Source organism: Magnolia sinica, chromosome 13 (assembly GCF_029962835.1).
Source record: "Magnolia sinica isolate HGM2019 chromosome 13, MsV1, whole genome shotgun sequence".
Classification (NCBI taxonomy): Eukaryota; Viridiplantae; Streptophyta; class Magnoliopsida; order Magnoliales; family Magnoliaceae; genus Magnolia; species Magnolia sinica.
Window position 1 is genome coordinate 14,124,645 of NC_080585.1, and position 23,285 is coordinate 14,147,929.

Below are 23,285 nucleotides of genomic sequence, written 5' to 3' on the forward strand. Positions count from 1 at the left end.
ATAAATGGGAAATGGGGTAATATAGCAATAAACAATTTATTAATTTCTCTAGAAATGCGTTCCTTCATGTTTACATCATAGAGCTTTATTCCCTCTTGCACTGTCCAAAATCACCACAATTTTTATGATAATGATGATGAAGAGATTGCAAAATATACAAATTGTATCGAAATGCAATTGTGTGAGAAAGAAGTGGTGACGAAAGAAACATCAGAAAAACCCCCATCTATCCTTTCACATGGATTCGACGAACAATGGCGATTAAGAAAAGAAAAAAAAAGAAAAGCCCTTGGTATCAGAAACCAGAATAGTTCATACAAATGAAGGCACTCAGCCAGTTCTACCTTAGAAACAAGATCAAAAAGAAAGAAAAAAGAAGAAAATCAAAATGGATTATAATAAGTAACAACAAGAAGCTGTATCCAATCATTCATGACATGAAAATGATCAGCAGGTCAGATTTCAGTCCAGCGCAATTCATGGTGACATGACCCGCTTTCGGATTCGGCTTGAGCGCCTAACAGCAGTCATGACCTCTTTCATCCCTTCTCCTCCACCAGATTCCTGTTTCATGCGAACAAGCAGAAATGAGTTATATTTTTGGACCTTTTAGAGGTTTTATCCATCAATTTGCTTGACCAAAATTAAAGGAAATGATTAAACATTATAATTATATTATTAAGAAACAAAAACAGTGTATCATTTTCTAAAAACATTTTCCCCAAAGGTGATGAGCAGCTTAATCTTCAGCACTGATAAAATGACCAGTTTTTCAATGAACTGAATTTCTTGTGGGTTTTCACTTTACTAGGAAAAATCAGTCATCAAAAGAGAAAAATAAAAGTTCAAAAATATCCTTAGAAATATGATGATCAGCATAGCTATGACTATACCTACATCCAAAAGTGAAGGAAGAAGAAAAGTATATCAGCCTAATTTGTAGTATGAGGCATGTATTTATGTATGCTTGCTTAATGCACTTGTAAATATGTATGGTTATGAATTATATTTAGTGTTGAAATCATAATGTCTTTGGAATAGTTTGCACCCAATATGAATATATATCTGTGCATATGTGTAAATATGTATGCATGGATGCAGTCATAAATGTGTACCCATGTAGTGCAGATGTCATGTGTTTGGATTTATACATGTATCCGGATTTAAACCCATTTTCACATGTAGATTTGAAGAGAGATGTGTATATGTATATTGACAGATGATTGTATTGGTACACATGCATGCTATTGATGGAAACAAAGAATAGCTTTTTGTTTACCCCTTCTCTAACAAAGCTTCCGCATGAAGGAGATTCTATGGCAGCAAACTCCAAAACAGATGGACATCTTTGATTACTGAAGGAAAGGCTCTTCCGCTTCGATTTCTTTGCCTCTTGTGATTGACAGACACTGATTTGTTCACCTCCTCTTGTCTTTGATTTGCAGCTGATTTCTTCCACTTCATATTCTCCAAGCAATTTAACCACTGGTGGGCGAGTTCTGGAAAAGTCATTGTAGTTGTCATTGGAATGGAAAAAAGATGAAGGATCGACGTTGGAATTGTACTTCTCCCCAATAATATCTTCTTGCTTGGAAAATTCCAAATTCCTCATTTCTACCTTAATTGATTCAGAAGATGGACTCTGAAATTTAGGTGAAGAGTCCTTTGAAGAAACTTTACTATGCTTGAGATGAAGAAAACCCAAAATTGTAGAAGCTACAATCACTGAAAGTAAAGAAAATCCAATTGCAGATCTGGAATCAAACTTGTCTTTCATGGATCCAATCCACCAAGAAACTTCTTCCTCTCTCCAATTTAAGTCTACTCCAGAAGTACTTGGATAATCAGACACTGCATTTTGAAGCGAAAATGAGGCCGTATCAGATTGGATCCAAGGAATTTGTGAAGGTTCAGCAGAGATATTTGAGGTTCCCCTACCCTGTAGCTCTGAAATTTCACTCATCTGATTAGTAACTTCTGCCGATTTTACCATTTCATGTTGGACTGCCCCTCCTTTTCCAATCGTTTCATCAATTAAAGTCTCAGACATGTCCATTAAATCTCCACCATTTACTTCTTCCTGTTCTAAGTGATTCCTTGAGAAAACATCATCTTCTCTCTCTATGTTTTGGCCTTTCGCTTGCTCCAGCTCTCGGAAGTTACCAGATAAAACATCAACTTCACTATTCTTCTCTACCTCTGGCAATACTAATGCCACAGCATCATGTAAGTCTTCCCCTTCCAAATCCACCCTTTGGTGGTCGAGATCATCTAGAAACAGCAAATCTCCATTGTTATCTTCATCCCCATAATTCAAAACAGAAGGAACTAAACAGAGCCTGCTTTCTTGCAAAGCAACGAGTTGAGGTGTAGAGCGCAAAAACAAATTATTGACGAAAGCCCTGCATTGCTTTGAAATCTCGGGAATTTTTTCAAAGCCCATTTTCAGATTTTCCATGGTTTGGTTTAGAGGTTCTTGAATCTTCAAATAGCCTTCTCCAAAACGTCCCAAAGCCTGTAAAGGAGGTGTAATGGAAGGAGAATTTGCAGACAACATATAAACGGTACTGAAAAACAAAATGCCTATTAGAAACAAAGATCTCAATGCCAGACTAGAATTCCAATGCCTCTCTTCTTCCTCTTCCTCGTCAATATCCTCCTCATCTTCCTCACTTTCTTCAATTTCTTGGCCATCAGAAGATCCTGAATCCAACCCCCCTGATGGACTGGATCCATCTTCTTGCTTCTCGGGTTCATCTTGTGAAGAAGTGTAAGCAATGAAGGATATTTCCTCTTCCAACGATTTCTTGGATTCGATGCAACAGCTTCCTTCAATTCCCAAGCCTTCTTCCCCTTTCTTTGATTTGTTCTCTCTGCGTACAAACATTTCAAGGCGCCTGTTTGGTTTGTACCGAAGGAATTGTGGCCTCGGAGACAGATAGTTTGTCAGCGGGTCATAACAAAGGGAAGACGAATTGGGTGTATCAAGGCCCGATTCTAAAACCCTCGAAGATAAGGGTGTGATCTGAGAGGAGACATTGGCATAGTCAGAACCCAAATCCAAATTCGTTTCTTCCATTTCTATCTTTGGGCTTTTATCAATCTGGGTGCCTGAGAAAATCAATCTGGAAGCATCATTCCTCTTGACCGAGATCTTATTTTTTGGCGGAGAAGCCTTGGAAACCATGGAAATCGTTGGGGACATGAAGTTCGTGGTTCCTTTCTTCGGATTCGCTGATTTTGGGGCGATTCCTTTCTGGGAATTTTGTTGAGCCTTGTCGATCTCATCTTCATTTGGGTCTTCGGAGGAGGATCTTTGTTTCATATCTGAGAAGGGGTTGAAAAGAAATATGTTATGGAAGAGCTCAAGAAATATGTTATGGAAGAGCTCAAAACCACAGAGAGAGAGAGAGAGAGAGAGAGAGAGAGAGAGAGTACCAGGTTTTGGGATTGCAGAAGGTTTGCTTAATGCCGATGAAGAGAGACTTTTATTCAAATTGTCCATTTGATCTTCTGCAATGGCTGTTTCTCCTTCCTTCTTGCAAGAAATCTGGGACGGTTTTCTTCTTTCTTCTTCTTCTTCTGTTTTTTTTTTTTTTTTCCCTCTCTCCGGAAGGAGTTTGAAAATGCGAGGGGAGACAGAGAGACGACCGTTGGGTTCGATAAGTTTGAAATTCAATTTTCTGGTTAAGGTGTCAGTTTTCTTAACGGCTATGAATTGGCTACGGGGCGATGAAAGCGATTCGCGCCACGAGAGATTCATTGAAGAGGTGAATCTGGGATACGAACCAACCTGGCAAGGTGCGCAAGATCAGGACCATGTTGGGTTCTATGTGATATTCTCTGGCCCAGAATCCAGGATGGTCCATTCAACAAGTGGGCCCTACAGGTAAACTAAATACTGGTTGTTGGTGATTTCTTCCTAACCGTCCTTTCTCATTGGACTTCGCCTACCTGGTCACTCTATTGGCCTAATTTATGGGCCATATCATGTTTACGGGTGCACCCACTTAATGAATGGACGAGATCTCTCTGATGGTGCCACTTTGGCTCGTCTCATGCAATTCACCTTTCCTATCTTCCCTCGCGCGAATATCTGCATAGTTCTCACGAAAATATGATGCACATGCCAACGGCTATGTGCAATGGCAGCGAATTAAGTGAGGCTCCGACCTCACCCAAGACGGCGGCTCTAATGGTGGGGCCCACCTTAATGTATGTATTATAGATCTATATGGTCCATACGTTTTCCCCCCTCATTTTAGGGCATGATCAAAAGAATGAGGCAGATCCAAATCTCAGGTGGACCGTAGTATAAGAAACAGTGGTGGTTGAGCACTCCACCGTTCAAAACTTACTAACACTCACTGTAATGTTTTTGTAATTTTTATTTTCCATCCAAACTGTTGATAAGGTCATATAAACCGGTTGAAATAAATTAAATGAAAACAAATAATGGATTCAAAACTTTTGTGGCCCACAAGAAGGTTCTAAAGGTCAATCACCACTTTTTCCTAAGATATGGTCCACCTGAGATTTCAATGTGCTTAAATTTTGGGCTCATGCCCTAAAATGGGATGGAAAAACGGATGGACGGCATGGATATCGAACACATATATCAAGTAGGCCCCACGATAAGGGCCGTACCGTCTTGGGTGGGCGGCTCCCATATGCTACTCTTGACATATACGTACTTCAATCCAAACCGTTCAAAGCTGGGGCACCGGTTTAGATGGGAAATTCCCAAGATCAGATGGACAATAATACTATCATATCCTCTGACTAATGGACATTAGCTAGTTGAATGTGGACGGTTGCCCATTTCTCATTTTAACCATCCATCTAATGGACTCGAATATGATAACTGGGATCGTCCTTTCAGTGTTATTTTTGAATGCTGCAACAACGGGACCCATGAGTTTAATCGGTTTGGATTAAGGTACATGTACGAAGTATATACAGCAGCTTTGTGCGTGAGCACGGATGGGCGTACTCCAGCAAGGGAAAGAACAACTACGTAATATGGTGGAGAGACCCGAGGATGTACCTGTGTTCTAGATTTGGACAGGTGGGCCATTGTCCACTGATCTAGAGCGGTCGTTCAATGCAGCCTTCTTTGGATGGACCACACGTCATGAAATCTCCTCGATGGGAAGAACCTAGCAATTAAATTGGTGTCTAGAATCTTCCTATCTGGAAGAGCTTGTGGGGCATGGTCCATCCACGGTGGGCCCTCATTAAGCTTTATGGCTACGTCACTAGACGACGAGCCTCACTTTCACAAACCCAGAGAGAAGCTAACTTGCAGGGAATGCGTTATAGAACCTATCGATCTGGACCATTGATATGGTGGACAACAAGACTGGATCAGCGCCGTTCAAACCAAGGTTCCGACTAGATGGACGGTTCTGATTTATTCATCACCTCCCCGGTACTCATGCACTGCATAAAAATTCTGAATTTTCAAATGTCCAATTTGAAATGCATGTTGAGATTCCCACCTACCATTGTCGGATGACGATGACGGGAGAGATGAGTGCATGACAGAATGAGAGGAGCACAGAGCTATTGTGCGGTCGGCATCAGATCTACGCCTCAAAGAATTAGAAGGAAGGGTAACCCAATCGGAAATTTAGGTGGGCCACACCACACAGGGAACAATTGGGAGGTGATACTGAAACGAGCTATGGCATGTGTAAGGTGATCTGAACCGTTTATACATTATGAGGCACCATAAATTGACCATAGAGATATCACCACGATCAAACGCTCCTAACCGTGTAAATACTGTCACCCAAAATTCATTGACCAGATCTTGGTGCTTCTTGTACCCATTTTTGAATGGTCAGGATTGTCTGGTCTCACAGTTACGATCATCATGCACGTCCCATATGGACCGTATATCCATCATGAGACTCAAAAAATAGACCATTACAAATCACAACGATCAGGCAATCCTAACCGTGTAAACATTCTCATCCAGAAATCATTGATCAGAACTAGGTGATTTTTTCTCTTTTTTTCAAAGGTTAGGATTGTTGAATCACCGTAATTTTCAGCCTATTGACCAAAATACATGTTTTGGGTTATCAAGCAAATTTCAACATTACAAAGCATTCATGCTACACGCAAATGGGGCCTTTCATCTATTGTGGATGTGGGCCATGGCCACTTAGGAAAAAGCCCAAACCAGCTGCTGATGTCCAATGCACAAAATCTCGCCAAATCAGTGGCTAGGATCATCCAACTAGTGTGCTTTTGGGCATATGACTACAATGGATGAACGGTCCAGATCCTTTATGGACGTGCAGCATATACAAAGATTGAGTGAACCATCTGATACCATAGTTCAGACAGAAACTTGGGAAACTCGACTCCAAGTCCAGTCAGGTCGGGTCAACTGAAGGACTCAAACGAGTCTTAAGTTGGCTCGATATTTTTAAATTATTAAATCGCCAAAGCAAAATACCACTAATGCTTGTGGTCCGCTGGTAATGCACTTGCATCTTGAACTTGTAGTTGAGCCAGCGAGTTTTAGAACCATGTTGGGTATTTTCTCCTCATCAATCTAGGGTCTGCTAATGCATTAGCGTTGAATTGAGAAGGAAGGAAGACATGAGATGGTTACAAAAAGAAAAGCAACTTTCATTGATTGGAGATAAGAAAGAAACAACTTCACAGTCACACTATAAACTTTTAAAGCAAAAACGCCATTTTCCACTGGTTTCCTGAAAGGCACACTGAAACCTCATCCTACATACCAAAGAAGGGATTCCCCTATCCTATCCATACCTGGTAGACCGGTCGATCAATCACAAACACCATTCATCTCCCTCCATTATTAGAGCTAGCCTGCCGTGGGGGACAAAAACAGAAGAACAATGAGGAGCTTCACCCTAACACCGACAGGAATGGGGGGATTAGATAATAGTAAAGAGCGAAACATCTAGATAGTGTCTTCATTTTGTTAGAGAACCCAATAAGGTGGCGAAAACATTGATTTCCAGCATGAAGCTCCAAGACTGCAATGTTGAATTAATTGACACTACACACGAGTGTGTAGGATGGTGATTGGAGCTTTTTGAATTTCAGATACACAAGCCACTACCATAAAAGGCATTGCTTAGTGGGTGAACCTCTTTTCTGATGGGGCTACCCATACCGACTTAGCCCGAGGTTAATGGGAAAGAGGCTCACTTTGGCTCCTGTCCCAACCTGGTATTATTCTATTCCCAAACGGTAGGGTTCATATATCAGCGAGCATGTACCCAGGTTTGCTGCTTCACATGCATTGAAGATGGCATACAGGTGCGAGATCTTTTAGCCATCTGTCTAGTGGGTCATGTCCACTTATCAGGTAGGCCACAGCTTATGAAACTCATGGACAATTAAAACTAACATGAATTACTTTTTCTAAGCGGGCCATTTGGTTCTAACATTGTCCCACATGATAACCTGACCAATCAGATTTTTGGACCAATACATCTAAATGGCAGGACCAACATGTTGGGCAGCTTGGATCCCAAATCCATGTGCCATGTTATCCATTATAGAAGCGTGAGATACCTCTATATGCAAAATAACCGTAAGGATAGATGTTTGTTTGACAAGAATAAGTTGTTGGGTGGCTCTAGTTTCCTAGAGAAGCACCAATTCATCAACATTGCAGACAACTACTAGGAAAGAAGTATAAAACTTTAGCCTCGATTGTGGATGAGTCACCCTGAATCCATGCAACAAGATTACTTACTGAGTAATTATTAAAAAATGTTCATAAACAGCTATTAGGGTCTAGTTCTTGAAGACCCGGACCTGTATGCAGTAGGCTTCGGTGCCCATCGGGTTTTTGGATCTAGTTTGGAGCTGGGTTCAGGACAAATAAGAGCATTTACATGGTTAGACCTACGCGAAGGGAGTATTAGATTGCACACACATTTCTTTTGCTGGAATAATCAATATCATATTAAATATATATAATTTTACTATTAGAACTAGCTGGACCCTACCTGGACCTGACTAGACCCAAACCTGACCTGATTTCTTAACAAGTCCAATAAATGGGACTCAAAACCTATTAAGATCAGGTCAGGTCCATCAGGTACCTGCAGGTCTGGGCACCCATTGACTGCCCTATTGTGTATTAACATTGATACGATAAGAACGATTAGATGATTAAAATAAACTAGACAGATGTTTCTCCGATCTTGGTGCATCCTGCATCACTATCATTCCTAAGACCTCAGTTTTCGGTCCTCAATGGATCCCCGAAAGGCTTTCTTAAAAGCTCTAGGGGCCTTCGACAAGGGGATCCCCTAGCTCCGTTTCTCTTTCTTATGGTTATTGAGGCTCTGGGGAGTGATTGTGAAGGGGCAAGAGGAGGGCTTCATTGTTGGTTTCAAGGTGGAAGGTTGAGAACTATTATCAAATGCTTCAAGGTGGTGTCAGGCCTAAAAGTTTATTGCTAAGAGCAAGATGTTCAGGGTGAGGTGGAAAGGCTAGCCGAGATCTTTGGGTGCAAGGCCGGGGCGCTTCTGGCCATGTTCGTGGGGCTTCCTCTGTGTTGGAAAACATGTAAAGCATCTTTCGGATAAGGTGAAGGAAAGATTAGATTCGAGAGTAGTCTTGCGAGATGGAAAAGTCGGGGGTTAGTGGACAATAATGAAAGATTAGATTCGAGAGTAGTCTTGCGAGATGGAAAAGTCGGGGTTTAGTGGACAATAATGAAAGATTAGATTCGAGAGTAGTCTTGCGAGAACGTAAAGTCGGGGGTTAGTGGACAAGGGACTCTTCAACCTACAGAGCATCGACCTTGTGGAAAGGAGTTTCTTCTATGAAGACAACTTTTTTGGGAGTAGGCTTCTCAGTGGGCAATAATGAAAAAATCAGGTTTTGAAAAGATGTGTGGGTGGGATCCTCCACATTAAAAGATGAGTTCCCTAATATTTTCCATTTGGCTTTGGATCTGTCTATTACAGTGGCTGATTGTTTTAACCAAATTAGAGGCATGGTCATTTGAGAACCCCCGTGCAGGCAGTTTCTTCGTGATGAGGAAGTCGAGGACTAAGTGGTACTCCTTGAATGCATCCGCCTTTTCACCCCCGTCTCATCCAAACCGGACAAGATGATGTGGAAGGTTGGCAAAATGGGGTTGTTCACAGTCAAGCCTTTTTACCCTCTTTTGAGAGGGGGTGATCGTCAAAGAGAGGTGGGGAGCACAAGTTTTGTTTGGTTCTACAATGTTTGTTCAAAGATAGCGGTGCTCAGATGACTGGCTGATAGGAAGAAAGTTCTTACCATCAACATTCTCCAAAAAAGAGCTATGGTGATCCCAAATATCAGTATCTTGTGTATGCATGATGAGGAGACAATGCACCGTCTTTTTCTGCATTGTCCTTTTGTGGGCCCGATTTGGGAAGATTTGTTGGGTCGATTTCACGTGGTGTGGTCCACCCCAAAGTCGGTGGACTGTTTGTTGTATGCTTGGCACGGGGTGAGTCCAAGGACCAATAAGAAAATGCTTTGAAGAATGGCTTTGCTTGCAATTTGGTGGGCTGTTTGGGAAGAAAGAAGCACTAGGTGCTTCCATACTTCTAGCAAGCTGGTGGAAGGAATCTCCCACAAGGATACAGGGTTGATTGTTGAATGTGCTTGTAGTGTTTCAAAATTAAAAGGGTTGTATTCTGGACTTTCTTGGGTAGCTTCTGGTGGCTCTCTCAGTGCCCTCTTGTTGTTGTTTTGTTCCTTTCTTTTAGTTCTTTAATAAAATTCTCGTTACCTTTTTTAAAAAAAGGCCTAATAGATAATGTTCCTAGATACACAACCCCAAGACAGTTCAACCTCAGGAATACATGGTGCTAAATAGGCATGTGTGGATTTGCTATTGTAAGCTTGTGAATCATGCTCTAGTTCGATATTATCAATTGGGTGACGTATCAGCAACTCTACTGGAGGTAGAAGAGTTCCACGGAGTTGCCAACAACCAATTATGGCTATCGAAAGAGACCCTGAGTAAGGGACTTGGTTATGGAGAAGGGGCTAGGCGTGCTTCTCCAGCCACGTGATTATGTGGACTCTACTTAGGAGAATTGAAATTCCAAAAACGGAATTCTGCATAATGATGTAGGTTGCTTTGGCAAATAAAAATGAGAGTAGAGTTTGGAGGATTAAAAGAAGAATGTAGAGAGAAAGGGGAAAGACCAGAATGTGGCAAAGCCGTTGGTGAATTTTGTCCTCTGATTGCTTTGGTTTCTTGATCTCCAAATTGATTCACACTTGAGCTCAGTCTCCTTGGTTGGATGTGTAGGATTCACCAAGGAGGCTCTTGTCTTGCCTGATCTTGAAAAAATTTGAGATAAGAAGAAGAAGAAGAAGGGAATACTTCGCCTCTAAGAGGTTACCTGAGCCATTGCCTGCTACTTGAGTAGAGTTATACACATTAGACTCTAAAAGAGAGGAGCTACCAAAGCTCTTAATCACCAACGCATTATCCGCATCCTTTGCATGTTTCAAAGTCCTTTTTTATCCTTTTGAATTCTTACAACTCCACGAGAATATATTAGGGAGGCTTATTTGTTGCACCCGAGATTCCAACACAAGACCTTCCCGCTCTGAAACCATGTCAAACAACTAGTTTCTCTAAAAGCTCAAGCCATTAGAGGATGGTGTATCAATGTATATCAAGGGACTTTAACACTCCCCCGCACGTGCTGGATGGAACTCCGCACGGGAACATACTGGGCAAGGGTGGAGGGACCACTTTATCTAAAAGCTTGAGCCGTTCGAGGATGGTGTATCAATGCATATCAAGGGACTTCAACACTCCTCCGCACATGCAGGATGGAACTCCGCACGAGAACATACTTGGTAGGGATGATGGTGTATCAACGCATATCAAGGGACTTTAACAAAGGTCTTCAAAAAGGAATAAGATTGGGAAATTTGAGATGGAAAAGCCATGTAATTAGAACCCAAAATTGGATGTCACCGATAAACTTTTTCCATGTTCTAGAGAGTGTTTTAAAAGCAAAACTCCCTGGCACATGGAAAAACTTTTACCATGCCCCAGGGCAGCCTCCAAAAGACAAAAGAATATGGCACCCCAAACATGGCCTGGGGGTCCTAGACCTCGTACAACGTCCTGGTTCCAATGGCTTCTGTTCAAGCAGGGAATTTTGGTGAGGTTTTGGGTTCGGTCTCGTCTTAGGTGGGAAATTTGGACAAAAAACTGCAGGAATCCGTGAACTGAATTCTTCCAAGTCACTTCTTTGAAGATGATAGGCTAATTAATCTAGGTAACCTATAGTAGGTGGCGTGTCTGTATATTTTATTTTAATGGATGGTTTCAGAAAATTGAGGGTGTAACAATATTGGCTGTAAAGTAGTTTCTTATCATAGTTAGTTTTTCACTAGGTTAAATTAGGGTTTCAATAGGCCTAGTGATCATCATCACCACTTCACCCTTTTTCAACAATTTTGTGTCAAGCTTTTAAATGGTAGGTAGCAAAAGTTCTATGATCAGCTGGCCACTGAACATCAAACTTCTTCTTTTACCAATGCTATGAAACTAGCTAATGCTTTCGCAAAAGCATAGTTTGCAAAATAAAAGCAGACAATGCCAACGACAAAGAACTCAAATTGCAATAATCACCCTAGTCTTTGGTGTGGTTCACCCCCAAATAGAAAACATATTTACAAATCACACACTTCAGGAAAAAGCCAACCAATCCAAATTTTCGTGTCCAGAGATTTGATGCCCAACCATGATTCTCTCTAAAGATTTGCACTTCATACTCCTAGGGACTATTTCTTTTCTTTTAACTCTGTTAATATATATTGTTCACCAAATGGCGATATAGGTTATATCGTGTATTAAAATTGATATAATAGAACAATCTGAAGATTGAAATAAACCATATGGATGTGTGCATTGAGTTTCCAATGACATGGTAGATCACATTCCTAGAGATATAAAAATGGTGTAGACCCAAGTCTGCTAGAAATGAGCAAGCAGTAAAGTCATGCAATCCAACTAAACACACATCATGTTGACCTGATAACGTTCCTTTAACCTTGACATAGAACACCATCAGGAAAACAAAGTATCTATATCATATTTTCAGCAGAATAAAATGAAAAGCAATGTTAGCTTTGTACAGATTTAGATACTGATAGGTGGAAAGCTACTTGAGCAATGAAGATGACATCAAGGATTACAATCATCAAACATCAGCATTTCTCCAGGAATTCAATGCCCTTGACATCAATATGTTGATTGGTCCAAATCAAGCAATAAGCTTCCAACTGTAATCAATGAAACTAAAATTTTGGACATAAATAGATTACTTCCATACCTGGTTACGGAAGTTATGGATAGCAGCAATAAGTAATTTATCTCCCACAATCGACCTCACCACGCTGACCAGAGCATCTTTTCTAATCTTTCCTGCCTGGAAATTTATGTAAAGATGGGAATATACATATATCCTTCATGTAAAACAGCCAAAAGAACAGACACCTAGTGATTTTAAGCGAGCTTTGCACTCGTGTGTGCGATAAAGCTCATGTATGTGCCACACATGTGCCAGCATGACACATGTGCAAGATACAATCCATCCGTCAGGTTGGTCATACCTTCTACATTTTTACCAAATAAAATCTGGTCCAATCAGCATGCGGGCCCCAATATTGGAAACAGGCAGATGGGTCAGAAAACTTCAGCCCAAGTTTTTAAGAGCTGTTGTACAATGGATTTGCAAACTATGGCCTACCTGACCAATGGATCAACCTGATTCTTGGGCTAGGGCATCAATATAGTGGTGCTGTTCTGATGTATGGATTGGACCTCAGAGTCTCAGACCTATCGTGCCATGCTGGCACATGTGTGCGCTGTACACAAGCTTTATTGCACACGTGTATGCACTTAGCAAAGCTCTTACAATAATTACCTTGCAGTCATTGTATACATTCTCTAATCTTCCAATACTGGACTCAGGAAGCTGTCCTCTTATTGCAGAGAACAAGTCTGGGAATGTCATGCTTGGTATCAAATCTGGAAGGGAAGATCTTTCCTCTCTTTGTCCTTGTACATACATTGATGGAAAGGGATGCACCACAGGCATAACCTGGACACGAGAATGAATCATCTCTTACAAAAAGGTAGGCTATGCACAGTAAGATGGTACAGTTAGTAAAGAGGTACCGTGTCACACTCAGACGGAAGAAACCGTTCAACCCAGGATACAGGTGGGGCCTGCCCTCTAGCAACTTAATCCATTGATCTGTTGGGCTCCATCATGGAACAGGCTGCGCCCTAATATCTCCCCCTATCAGATGATACTAGTCACCCGATGAAAACAGAAAATTACAACCTATGTTGTCTGTCCACATATGACGGAGGTCCAATCGGAAAATTAGATCATCAGACGTGGGAGATCTTTGGGGGAGTTTATCATGAAGCAAATGCTTGATCAGACATTGTGCGCATCCTCGTTATGAAATGTGGAATGGATCATACCGCTTGTACTGGAGTTGGACTGTGTTTTGTAATTTCTCTCAAAGCGCCAATACATATGGGGACAGCACAGGAGTCTTGAGCGAGTCTCCTCCGTCTCCACAGCTCTAGAAAAACACAGTCAATCTTAGAGATACCATGTAGATTTTCTGAAACCAATCAAGCAATACCAAACACAGGAAATAATATTCAAAAGCAACAAATGAAGCAGTAGGCTACCTCCCAGATGCTCTGAAACTCTGAAGCTCACAACATATTCAGGGATAATGTGGGTATTCATGCGATTTCTCCAGACAATGTAGAGCCTTGGATCTCTTAAATTGTCAACACCACTGTCAAAACATTCATTGCTTGGCCGATATTGATGGGATCCCAGATTAATTTGCTCCATGTTTCCCATGATTACGCGGCATAGCACCACATGGAACTTGCCATCAGCATCAGGTCCTGAGTGAGATGCACTAGAGAACAGTAGCACTTAAAATGTTCAGTGAGATATCCCATGGTTCCTTTCTCAAAGAGAAAGGCTCAGATCACAGATTGAACACAATAGGACAATGTCACCATAATAACCTACAAAGAAAATTGTGGCACATGTTTGTTGGATAGTGAGCATCAATAACATGTGTTGACATGGAAATTGTGAGAGGAGGAATGCTACTATCATGCACAGTGAATGAAGTCCCATGAAGTGCATCACGGAACATCTGTTTTCCATGCGAGTTGAGTCAGTCACGGTATAAAAAGCTACTCACCCCCGTAACGTGATACCGGGTTCAATTGGCCCTTCATGAAAAAAGGGGCGGGGGTTCATAACTGTATCGGCCTGATACGCCCCATATCAGCACTGCTATGAGGCCAATATGGCCATGAAAGTTTTTTTTTTCAATTTTTGCCTCGTTTTTCCACATCTTAATTCATTTCAACCACGAAGGAAGGTTAGAAACTAATTTTTGAACTAGATCTAGGCTTATTTTGAGAATCAAAACAGAAAATTTGAGTGGAGTTCGATGACCTGAAGAGAAGTAGATGATTTTGGGAAATAATCATCAAAGGGGCGAACTGTCACTTCTTCTTTTCTTCTTTTCTTTTCTTTTTTTTTTCTTTTTTTTTTTTTCATATTTAAATGTAATGGGCCCTAATCAATCAAAAACATGATTGATTTGGTCAAACTGACAGGCAACATTCCTACTAAAGAATGGCCTGTATTCCATCAAATAAACGTCCAAAACCACAAATAAATAAAAATACATATTTGGGATCCTCACCAAAAAAAGAAAAACAAAAAAAGAGGGCTGTTAAAGGGCCATACTGTATCAGCCAATATTGTTACATTGTGCCTCGGGGGGTGTTTGATTTTTCAAATTCCATTGTAAATACTCAGATATAAGTTTTTTTGAAAGGTAATACTCGGATATAAGTTATTACTACTGACCTAAGTATTTCCAGCAGCAGCCCCAAGGTCAATGTTGACCACTACACGTTTGGAGGAAAACGACACTAAAACCGATGTAAAAAAGGAATGTGCAAAAGAACTGTGGGGCCCACCGCTATGTATATGTTTGATCCACGCCGTCCATCAGTTTTACTTGCTCAAAAAAGGAGGCAGATCCAAAGCAGAAGTGGACCAAACCATAGGAAACAGGCAGAATTGAACACCTACTGTTTAGAGCTTCTTCAGGGGCCACAGAAGTTTTGGATCAAGCTGATATTTGTGTATTCCCTTCATCTACGTCTGTGTGACCTTGTGAATAGGTTGGATGACAAATACACATCCGTTTGGACCCTAGGAAGGTTTCATCTTTCAACGTTGTAGTCTTGACACCCCGGTGGTCCACTTGGGCTTTGGATTTGCCTCATTTTTTGGATCATGCACTAAAATGCGCAGTTAAAACGGATGGATGGCGTGGATCAAACACATGTCATGGTGGAACATGGACTTTTCCCGTACGCAGTCTGCCTGATTCCATGCATGCAATGACAAAAACCGAGGTATGATTAAGCATGTATTTCCCTCGAAAACCAAACGTGGGTGAAAGGTCATAACTCATAAGTGTTTATTTACCCACCATTTATGGTGGTAAATAAAAAATCAAACATGCCCTTAGTGACGCTAGTGCATGGTAATCGGGACAGTTGATTTGGCCCACACCGTGAATAGCCCAACAAGCAAGTGATAGGACTATGAGAGCATCCGGTTGGTCCCTTGCAAAATGGATGGTTAGCTCAAAAGGAACACTGAATCACATTTAACAGGGAAAACTCACAACATGGGTACAATCAGAGTGGTTAAATGTATGTTTGAACATGGCCCACCATATCAACAGTCCCGATCACCATAAATGTTTGCTATGTGAATGGTGAGCATGGTACATGACAAACTTCTAAGAAGCGAGCATAATAATGGCATTCTTCATCCTGAAAGAGATCAGAATATCCCTTCCACCTCGTATATTTATCAGTGTTATACTTGTTGGCACTATCAATATTGGACATGCTTATGACTGTAATAAGCTAACCGAACAACGGAAAACCAACCGATATGAACATGTGGAGAAAGATGTAGAAAACAAAAAGGTATATCAAAATTCCAAAAACCAAATGCACAGTTTAGAACAATGGAAAACCAACCGATATGAACATGTGGAGAAAGATGTAGAAAACAAAAAGGTATATCAAAATTCCAAAAACCAAATGCACAGTTTTAGATTCCACGCACAATACCTTGCTTGCGAGTAGCCTTCTGCAGAGAGATAGATACCAACACCATAAGCTTCTGCACCTGTCCGTGCTTCGATGTGCCCAAACCCATGCAGAACTATGCTTTCTACAATCTTAGAGGACGCCCCATGCCAGGCATACCTAACATTGGCATTCCCACGGGCAGCCTTCATCATATCTGCATTCCTCTGAAAGGCCTGCAATCGAGCGTTCCCCATCCGACTTGTGTGAGAACACCAGTATACCGAACTGACCCTCGTCCGAGAATCGATTCTTCTCATGCCTGCCAAGAACAGATCCTTCACAGCAGTATGAGCTCTGTTCCCTTCTGCCAGCTTAACAAGCTTAAAACTCCCCACTGATTCGAGACCCAGGCTTCCTTGGCTCTGAATCGTGGACAACCCACCAATGGCTGTTCCCAATTCAGGCAACCTTGTGAAGCAAGCCCGTTTTGAAAGCATGTCATCTCTTTCATTATTCTCATCTGGGTTCACAACAAAATCCAAAATCCTCTTTCCTGGCGCCCGGTTCGCTCCGCTGTTGGAATTTGCCAAATTACCATTGTTCCCCTCATTCTCCTTTTTAGTATTTACCAAATTGCCATTGCTGCCCTCGTTCTCCTTGTTCTCAATCACCAAATTGCCATTCCTTCCATCATTCTCCTTGTTTTCATTCATCAATTTGCCACTGCTGCCCTCATTTCCCTTGTTAGAATTTACTGAATTGCCATTGCTGGCTTCATTCTCCTTCTTATTTACCAAATTGACATTGCTACCTTCATTCTCCTTGGTAGTACTTAACAAATTACCACTGCTGACTTCCTTCCCCTCGGTGCCAGGAAGAGCTAAGATTTCCTTATCCTGCACTGTATTTACAAAATTTTCATCAGCTGCCTGATTCTCCTCTGGACAAGGTAGAGGCAGTGTGATTTCCTTCCCCGCCATCAAATTTCTCAAATTGCCTGCAACATCCTCGCTCCGGTTCAAATCCGGAAGATGGGAGACAATTTCATTAGCCACCCGTGAAATTCCCTGATTACCCACATCACCAATCCTCTCCCTATGCTCAATCCGACGGCTTTCGCTGCCAGAACTTTCATCGCATGGCCCATTCTCCGACTGAGCTTTAGATTGGTCAGTGAGATCCCACCCACCTTTGATTTTTACCTCAATTTCCAACTCAAGAGGAGGAGCTTCAAAACGTCCATCGTCTCCGCCGCTGAACACCTCCGGAAAGAAACACTTACCATCAACATCGATCCATGCGATCGAGCGTCCGATCCCGGCCGTCAGATCAATCTGGAGCATCCGGAGAAAGTCAACCACGTAAGAAGACCCGTCAATCTTGACGACGGAAGTGCGGATTCCGGAAGCGAAGGCTTGCTTGAGAGTCTCCACCGCGTCCGACGGGAAATCCGTCCAGCTGTCATTGCAGAAGAACATGATCCTGGCAGGGATGGCGCTCCTGTCGAAGTTTGCACGGTTCTGCAACAAAGCGAGGCAATCGGACGGCAGAGATCGGCGAGCACGATTTTGACGGTGCTGATGCCGACTGGGGCTGCAGCGGTCGTTGGAGATGATGAGAGTATTTACATATTTGCCCCGGCGGAGCGCTCCCTTCTTGCTCTTCCGTACCAGCTTTGCGGCGTAGACGTTGCCCTTTTTAGCATGGGCAAGATCGTAATTTCTACCTCCGGGCTTCATTGAGAGAGAAAGATAGAGAGAGAGTACAGAAACTATATGCAGTAAAAGGCAAAAAAGGAAGCTGATATGCTAAAAGAGTATTATTTACAGAAAAAACCAGGAAATGAGAGAGAGTGAGAAAGAGAGGGAGAGATCCAACGGCAATCAAAACCTCTTGAGGCTGCTGCAACGGTAGATATTGCGGGAAGAAATGAGAAGGTTAGTAGATCCAACGGCTAAAAGACATCTTGAGGCGGCTGCAACGGTCGATTTCGCGGGAAGAAATTCAGTTGCCATCGAGCATGGAGAGGGGTTGAGAGAAACGCAAAAGAAATGAAGGTTCTTCCTCTGCTGCTGCGTTTCAGAGGTTTTCACGCTTCATTTCTTTCGGGTCTTCTGTTTTTCTCGCATGGCTCCCTCTGGTTATTTATCGTCTGCGCGACTCTAAAATGTCCTTTTTGTTCGTCAGAATTACGGGTTCTGCCATTATTGGTATCCATAGCCGGAGACTATGGGAATGCGAAGTATACCCCCTCTTTCTTGTAACACGCCAAGCCCTCGTATGGGAGCGGTTTAGGTGCGGACTCGGCCTCACCCACGACAGTGCGGCCCTTACCGTGGGGCTCGCTTAATGTATTTATTTTATATCCAGGCCGTCCATCCGTTTTTTTCATATCATTTTAAGACATGAGGCAAAAAATGAAGCAGATTAAAACTTTAGGTTGATTCATGTGGTGATTGAACGCTCCACCGTTAAAAATTCCCAAGGGCTAGTGTAATGTTTATTTTCCATCCTATCTGTTGATAAGGCCACATGAACCTAGATGAAGGGAAAAAATATATCAGCTTATTTAAAAACCTGTGTGGCTCACAACAAATTTTTAATGGTCAACCACTACTTTTTTCCTCATGTTATGGTCCGCTTGAGATTTAGATATGCTTCATTTTTTCGAATCATGCCATTAAATTATCTGAAGAAACGGATGGACGGACTGGATATTGAATACATAAATCAAGGTAAGCCCTACAGTAAAGGTTCGACGGTCTTGCGTGAGGCAGGGGCCGCACGCATCCATCCCTCGTGCGCGGAAGCGGATTATATGCTGACACCGTCGGTTACCACTCGCTGCTGACGGTGCTTAGTGGGCCTTATCCACGCCATCTATCTATTTTTTTAAGCTCATTTCAGGACATGAGACATATCCAAATCTCAGGTGGACCACACCACACTAGATAGAGGTGATTGAACAACCCCACTTAAAAACTTTCGGAAAGGAAAACACAAAAAACATCTTGATCCAAAAATTGTGGCCCTTCAGAATTTTTTTAATGGTAGACATTCAATCACCACTGTTTTATATTATTTCCTATTGTGTGGTCCACATGAGATTTGGATCTGATTTGTTTTTAGACTCATGCCCTAACATGAGCTGGAGAAGTGGATAGGTGAATACTTTGGGGCCACAAGGCACCATCCAGGAGCGAGCCCTACATGCAATGTCAGTATGTAATCCGCATCAGGCCCCACGCCAACCTCTGTTGGCACTTTTTTAGACTGCATTTTCTGCAGTAGGGTGGCCCACTGGTTGAGCGGACCATCCTGTTTTCTTCTCATATACTTAACTACACCCTGGGGGCAACCTCATGCACTGTCCGCCCACAAATTTCCTATGTTTGCACATATACAGTGTGTAAACGTGCTTGTGGGGCCAACAAATCTCAAAAATTACAATCTTACTCTTTTAGGGTCCTTTTGGGCTGGATATCCTGCAAAATCATTATTCATCCTAATGCTTTGCTCTTTCCGTAGGAATGATAGAACGAAGTTTCCTCTACATAATTGCAATGAGTGAAGTTTTATAAAAAGAGAAAAAGAAAAGAAAAACAGCGCCATTTGCAAATATGGAGTGGAAAGTGCTGCTTATGTGGAAGCCCATGGACCATAAAAAATAGGATTAGACATCATCTCAATTACAAGGGAAGGAGCAGATTAGGTGCGGCGCAGCCTCACTCATGGCCCACCTTGATGTATGTATTCTATATCCATGCAGCCGTCCATGTTGCCAAATTATTTTAAGTCGTGAGCTCAAAATGGAAGATCCAAATCTCCGGCGGACCATACTATAAGAAATAATGGTGATTGAGTAGCTTACCATTTAAAACTTCCTAAGGCCCACCATAATGTTTTTGTAATGTTTTATTTGTCATACAATCTATTAATAAGGTCACATAAACTTAGGTGAAAGGAAGAAAATAAATGTCAACTCGATGCGTGGCTCGTTAATGGTCAATCAACACTGTTTCCTATGGTAGGCCCACGTGAGAATTGTACGTGCTTCAATTTTGGGCTCATGCCTTTAAATGGTCCAGCAAAATGGATGGATGGCATGTGGACATAGATTATATATGTTGTGTGGGAAACCAAGCTAGTCTCTCATATGAAAAGAACGACAGTTATGTAGAAGTGTTATGCCTCCGAGTTAAGATAGGCCTCGATTTGGGATGACTGAGGTCCTAGTAGAAGGGACATGAATATAGGACAAGCAGTTCCTCTGACTTAAAGATGAACCGTTGAGCTGAGTTATCTAATGATAGAGCTTAGTAAAAGAAGACTGGCCTCACCAAGAATGTTTACAACACTAGTAATGAACACATGAGAAAGGAGCTTGAGCCCCATGCTCCCCGCCACCCGAACTGACCCGATCAACCATCACTAGAGGTGGTATGAGGAACCTGGAGGGGATCTCTCCCCATACCCGGAAGAGGAGGATCTGACCTGATCTAAGACGAAGATTACGCTAATAGATCCAGGCTTAGCGAATATCTTTAAAGGAAGTTTCCTATCAGAATAAGGACCCTTCTGCGTAGTATCACATTAATGCACAACAATTTCATTAATACAATCTTACAAAAATAAGAATAAGTAAAATTTATTAACAAAGTTTCTCCTAGTGAAAAAACTACATAATTATTTTGTAAGTGAGGCTATATCTCTTCAAATATATAGGCAACTTTCAATCTTTAACATTTATCACACACTCATGCATCTTGTTTATCGTAAAGTACCCACGTGTGCCATAATGCATCTTTAAATAACATATGTGTGTGTCACATATGCTATGATACATTTTAAAGTCCTATCCATATGCCATGGATGCTGAGTTTTCAACATACATAAGACATACTAAACAACAAAAAATTACTAATTAAAGAAGCATCATTGACCAAACTTAACTAGACTCATCGTAAATAGATTACCGAACATGGCGTCGATTAGATACTCACTATAAATAAATTACCGAACAGGGCGCCGATTAGATACTCACCATAAATAGATTACCGAACGTGGCACGGATTAGGAACTCACCAAAAATAGATTATGGAGTAGGGTGCGAATTAGGTGTTATCTACGCAACAAGTTGGTGTTGCCCTAGCCTACCTTGATGTATGTGTTGTGTGTCTGGTGTTTATAAGTTTTTTCATCGTCCATTTCAAGGCATAGTCCCAAAAATAAAGATTTCAAATCTCAAGTGGACCGCACACTAGAAAATAATAGTCATTGAATTGCCATAGTTAAAAACACCCCAAGACCCACCCTAATATTTATTTGCCATATAACCTTAATTTTTTAAGCACACACCCTCACACGCATGCATCCTCACACCCACACACCCCACGGTGGGTACTCAAACCCATGGCCTTAGTACTGAAACTCATGGCTTTAGTATTGGAACTCGTCGTAGTCTACAACTAAGCCATGAGTAGAGAGACCCAAGGTAACGCAACCACCACCGGGATGAAAGCGACACGCAAATATCAGCTTGATCCATAACTTTCGTAACTCCCAAGAAGTTTTTAGCGGTGGAAATTCAATCCCTGCAGTGTGATGCACTCGAGAGTTGGATCTGCTTCATTTTTGGGTACATAGGCCCAAATGAGCTGAAAAAACGGATGGACGGAGTTGATATATGGAAAATAAATCAAGGTGGGCCCCAAGGTCAGGGAAGCACCGCTAACCAGTTACCCGGGTAACACCGAATCTACTCCCGCCGAGCACTTGTTTCTAAAAGGCTATCTTGTCAGCCGAAGCTTCTGTACAGTTTGCGGCCTCCTCTGACAGGTAGGGGCATGTACGTAGTTTTGAAGAACTTGGGGGCTTTTGTTTGGGAGGTTGCAATAAGGAGAGCGGCCGTAAACCGACTACAGTAACCCGGGTTAGTTTACCAGCAGACTTGGGGCGCAAGCTATCCCTGATTTAAGACGAGTGGAGACGTGGACTTTCATTTTGGAAATTTGTCCAGGGATTCCAAAGTGCCCCTACCTTTTTACGAGAAAGCTCCAAAAATAACCTCCTCCAATGCAGAGATTGTTGCGGTAAATAAAAGATGGGGAGATATGTACCAGTGCTTTCATGGTACACTATAAGTTATAGTGCTCCTAGTTGCATTGGGACACTTGAACACTCCAATCCATTGATCCAGACTGTTCATTCCGTCCAAGGTACAATAAATATGGTACCAAGGAAATATCACATCAATATCATAAATATCAACCATTTGATTAATGGACTTTAATTTGGATGGTCAAGATTTTTATACAAAAGTAGATCCAATCAACAATCTGATCCATCTATTTATTGGGGTACATTATAGATTGCTTATGATTATAAATAATCACTTTATCTAGGCAACCATGAAAATTACACCAATGGCCTTGAAAATAGATGGCTATAGAAAATAAGGCAAAATTCAAGGATGAAATGTATCATCCGATCAGTGTTATTTTTGTTTATTAGCCCATCGTATGTGTTTCAGGACTTAATAGACAGCTGGGATGGATGGATGGACTGAACGCAGCACATGAAATCAAACCGTTCAATCAGCTGGCTACCTCGTTAATTGACCCCAGTCGAAAAGCCGTAGATGAGATCTTGGCCTTCAGCTTTGCCTATAACATCCGACGTCCGAAAGTAGTCCATTGATTGAACGGCTGGAAACATCTTTAATGGTGCCATTTTCATGGTATGGCCCATCAAAGAGTAGCCACCTTCGGAACTCCTCTTCTACCTTTGGTGATACAACAGTACAAGCTTAAAAGCATTCTGCAACTCCTATTCTACCTTTGGTAATACAACAGTACAAGTTGTTTATACCAATTGCAAAGAAAGCCTTTGATACATTGAAGAGTACCGTAAACGATATACAGGCACTTAGAAATTGCATATGTGACGTACAAGTAATTCAAATCAAACCGTCCGAATTATGGGTCCTAGTTCAGATGGGTCAAGAATATAACTTATGCTTTGTTGATTATCTGAACGTGAGATTGGTGGCCGAAGTTAAAAATGAAAATATCTGATGGCCCAATTTCAA

At 41.7% G+C, this 23,285-nt stretch overlaps 2 protein-coding genes across 2 annotated transcripts; both read right to left on the reverse strand.

The window, feature by feature from the left end:
- Positions 1-272: 272 nt before the first annotated feature.
- Positions 273-4,643, reverse strand: LOC131222914 (uncharacterized). The gene is made up of 2 exons (XM_058218155.1): positions 3,439-4,643; positions 273-3,327 (listed from the first exon to the last, which is right to left on the reverse strand). Exons 1-2 carry the CDS (start codon positions 3,761-3,763, stop codon positions 1,022-1,024), a joined length of 2,631 nt encoding a protein of 876 aa, XP_058074138.1. The 5' UTR covers positions 3,764-4,643; the 3' UTR covers positions 273-1,021.
- A 1,978-nt stretch (positions 4,644-6,621) lies between these two features.
- LOC131222915 (probable inactive poly [ADP-ribose] polymerase SRO1) lies at positions 6,622-18,373 on the reverse strand. The gene is made up of 6 exons (XM_058218156.1): positions 16,235-18,373; positions 13,730-13,971; positions 13,514-13,617; positions 12,945-13,121; positions 12,351-12,446; positions 6,622-6,852 (listed from the first exon to the last, which is right to left on the reverse strand). Exons 1-6 carry the CDS (start codon positions 17,932-17,934, stop codon positions 6,826-6,828), a joined length of 2,346 nt encoding a protein of 781 aa, XP_058074139.1. The 5' UTR covers positions 17,935-18,373; the 3' UTR covers positions 6,622-6,825.
- Between the last annotated feature and the right edge of the window lie 4,912 nt (positions 18,374-23,285).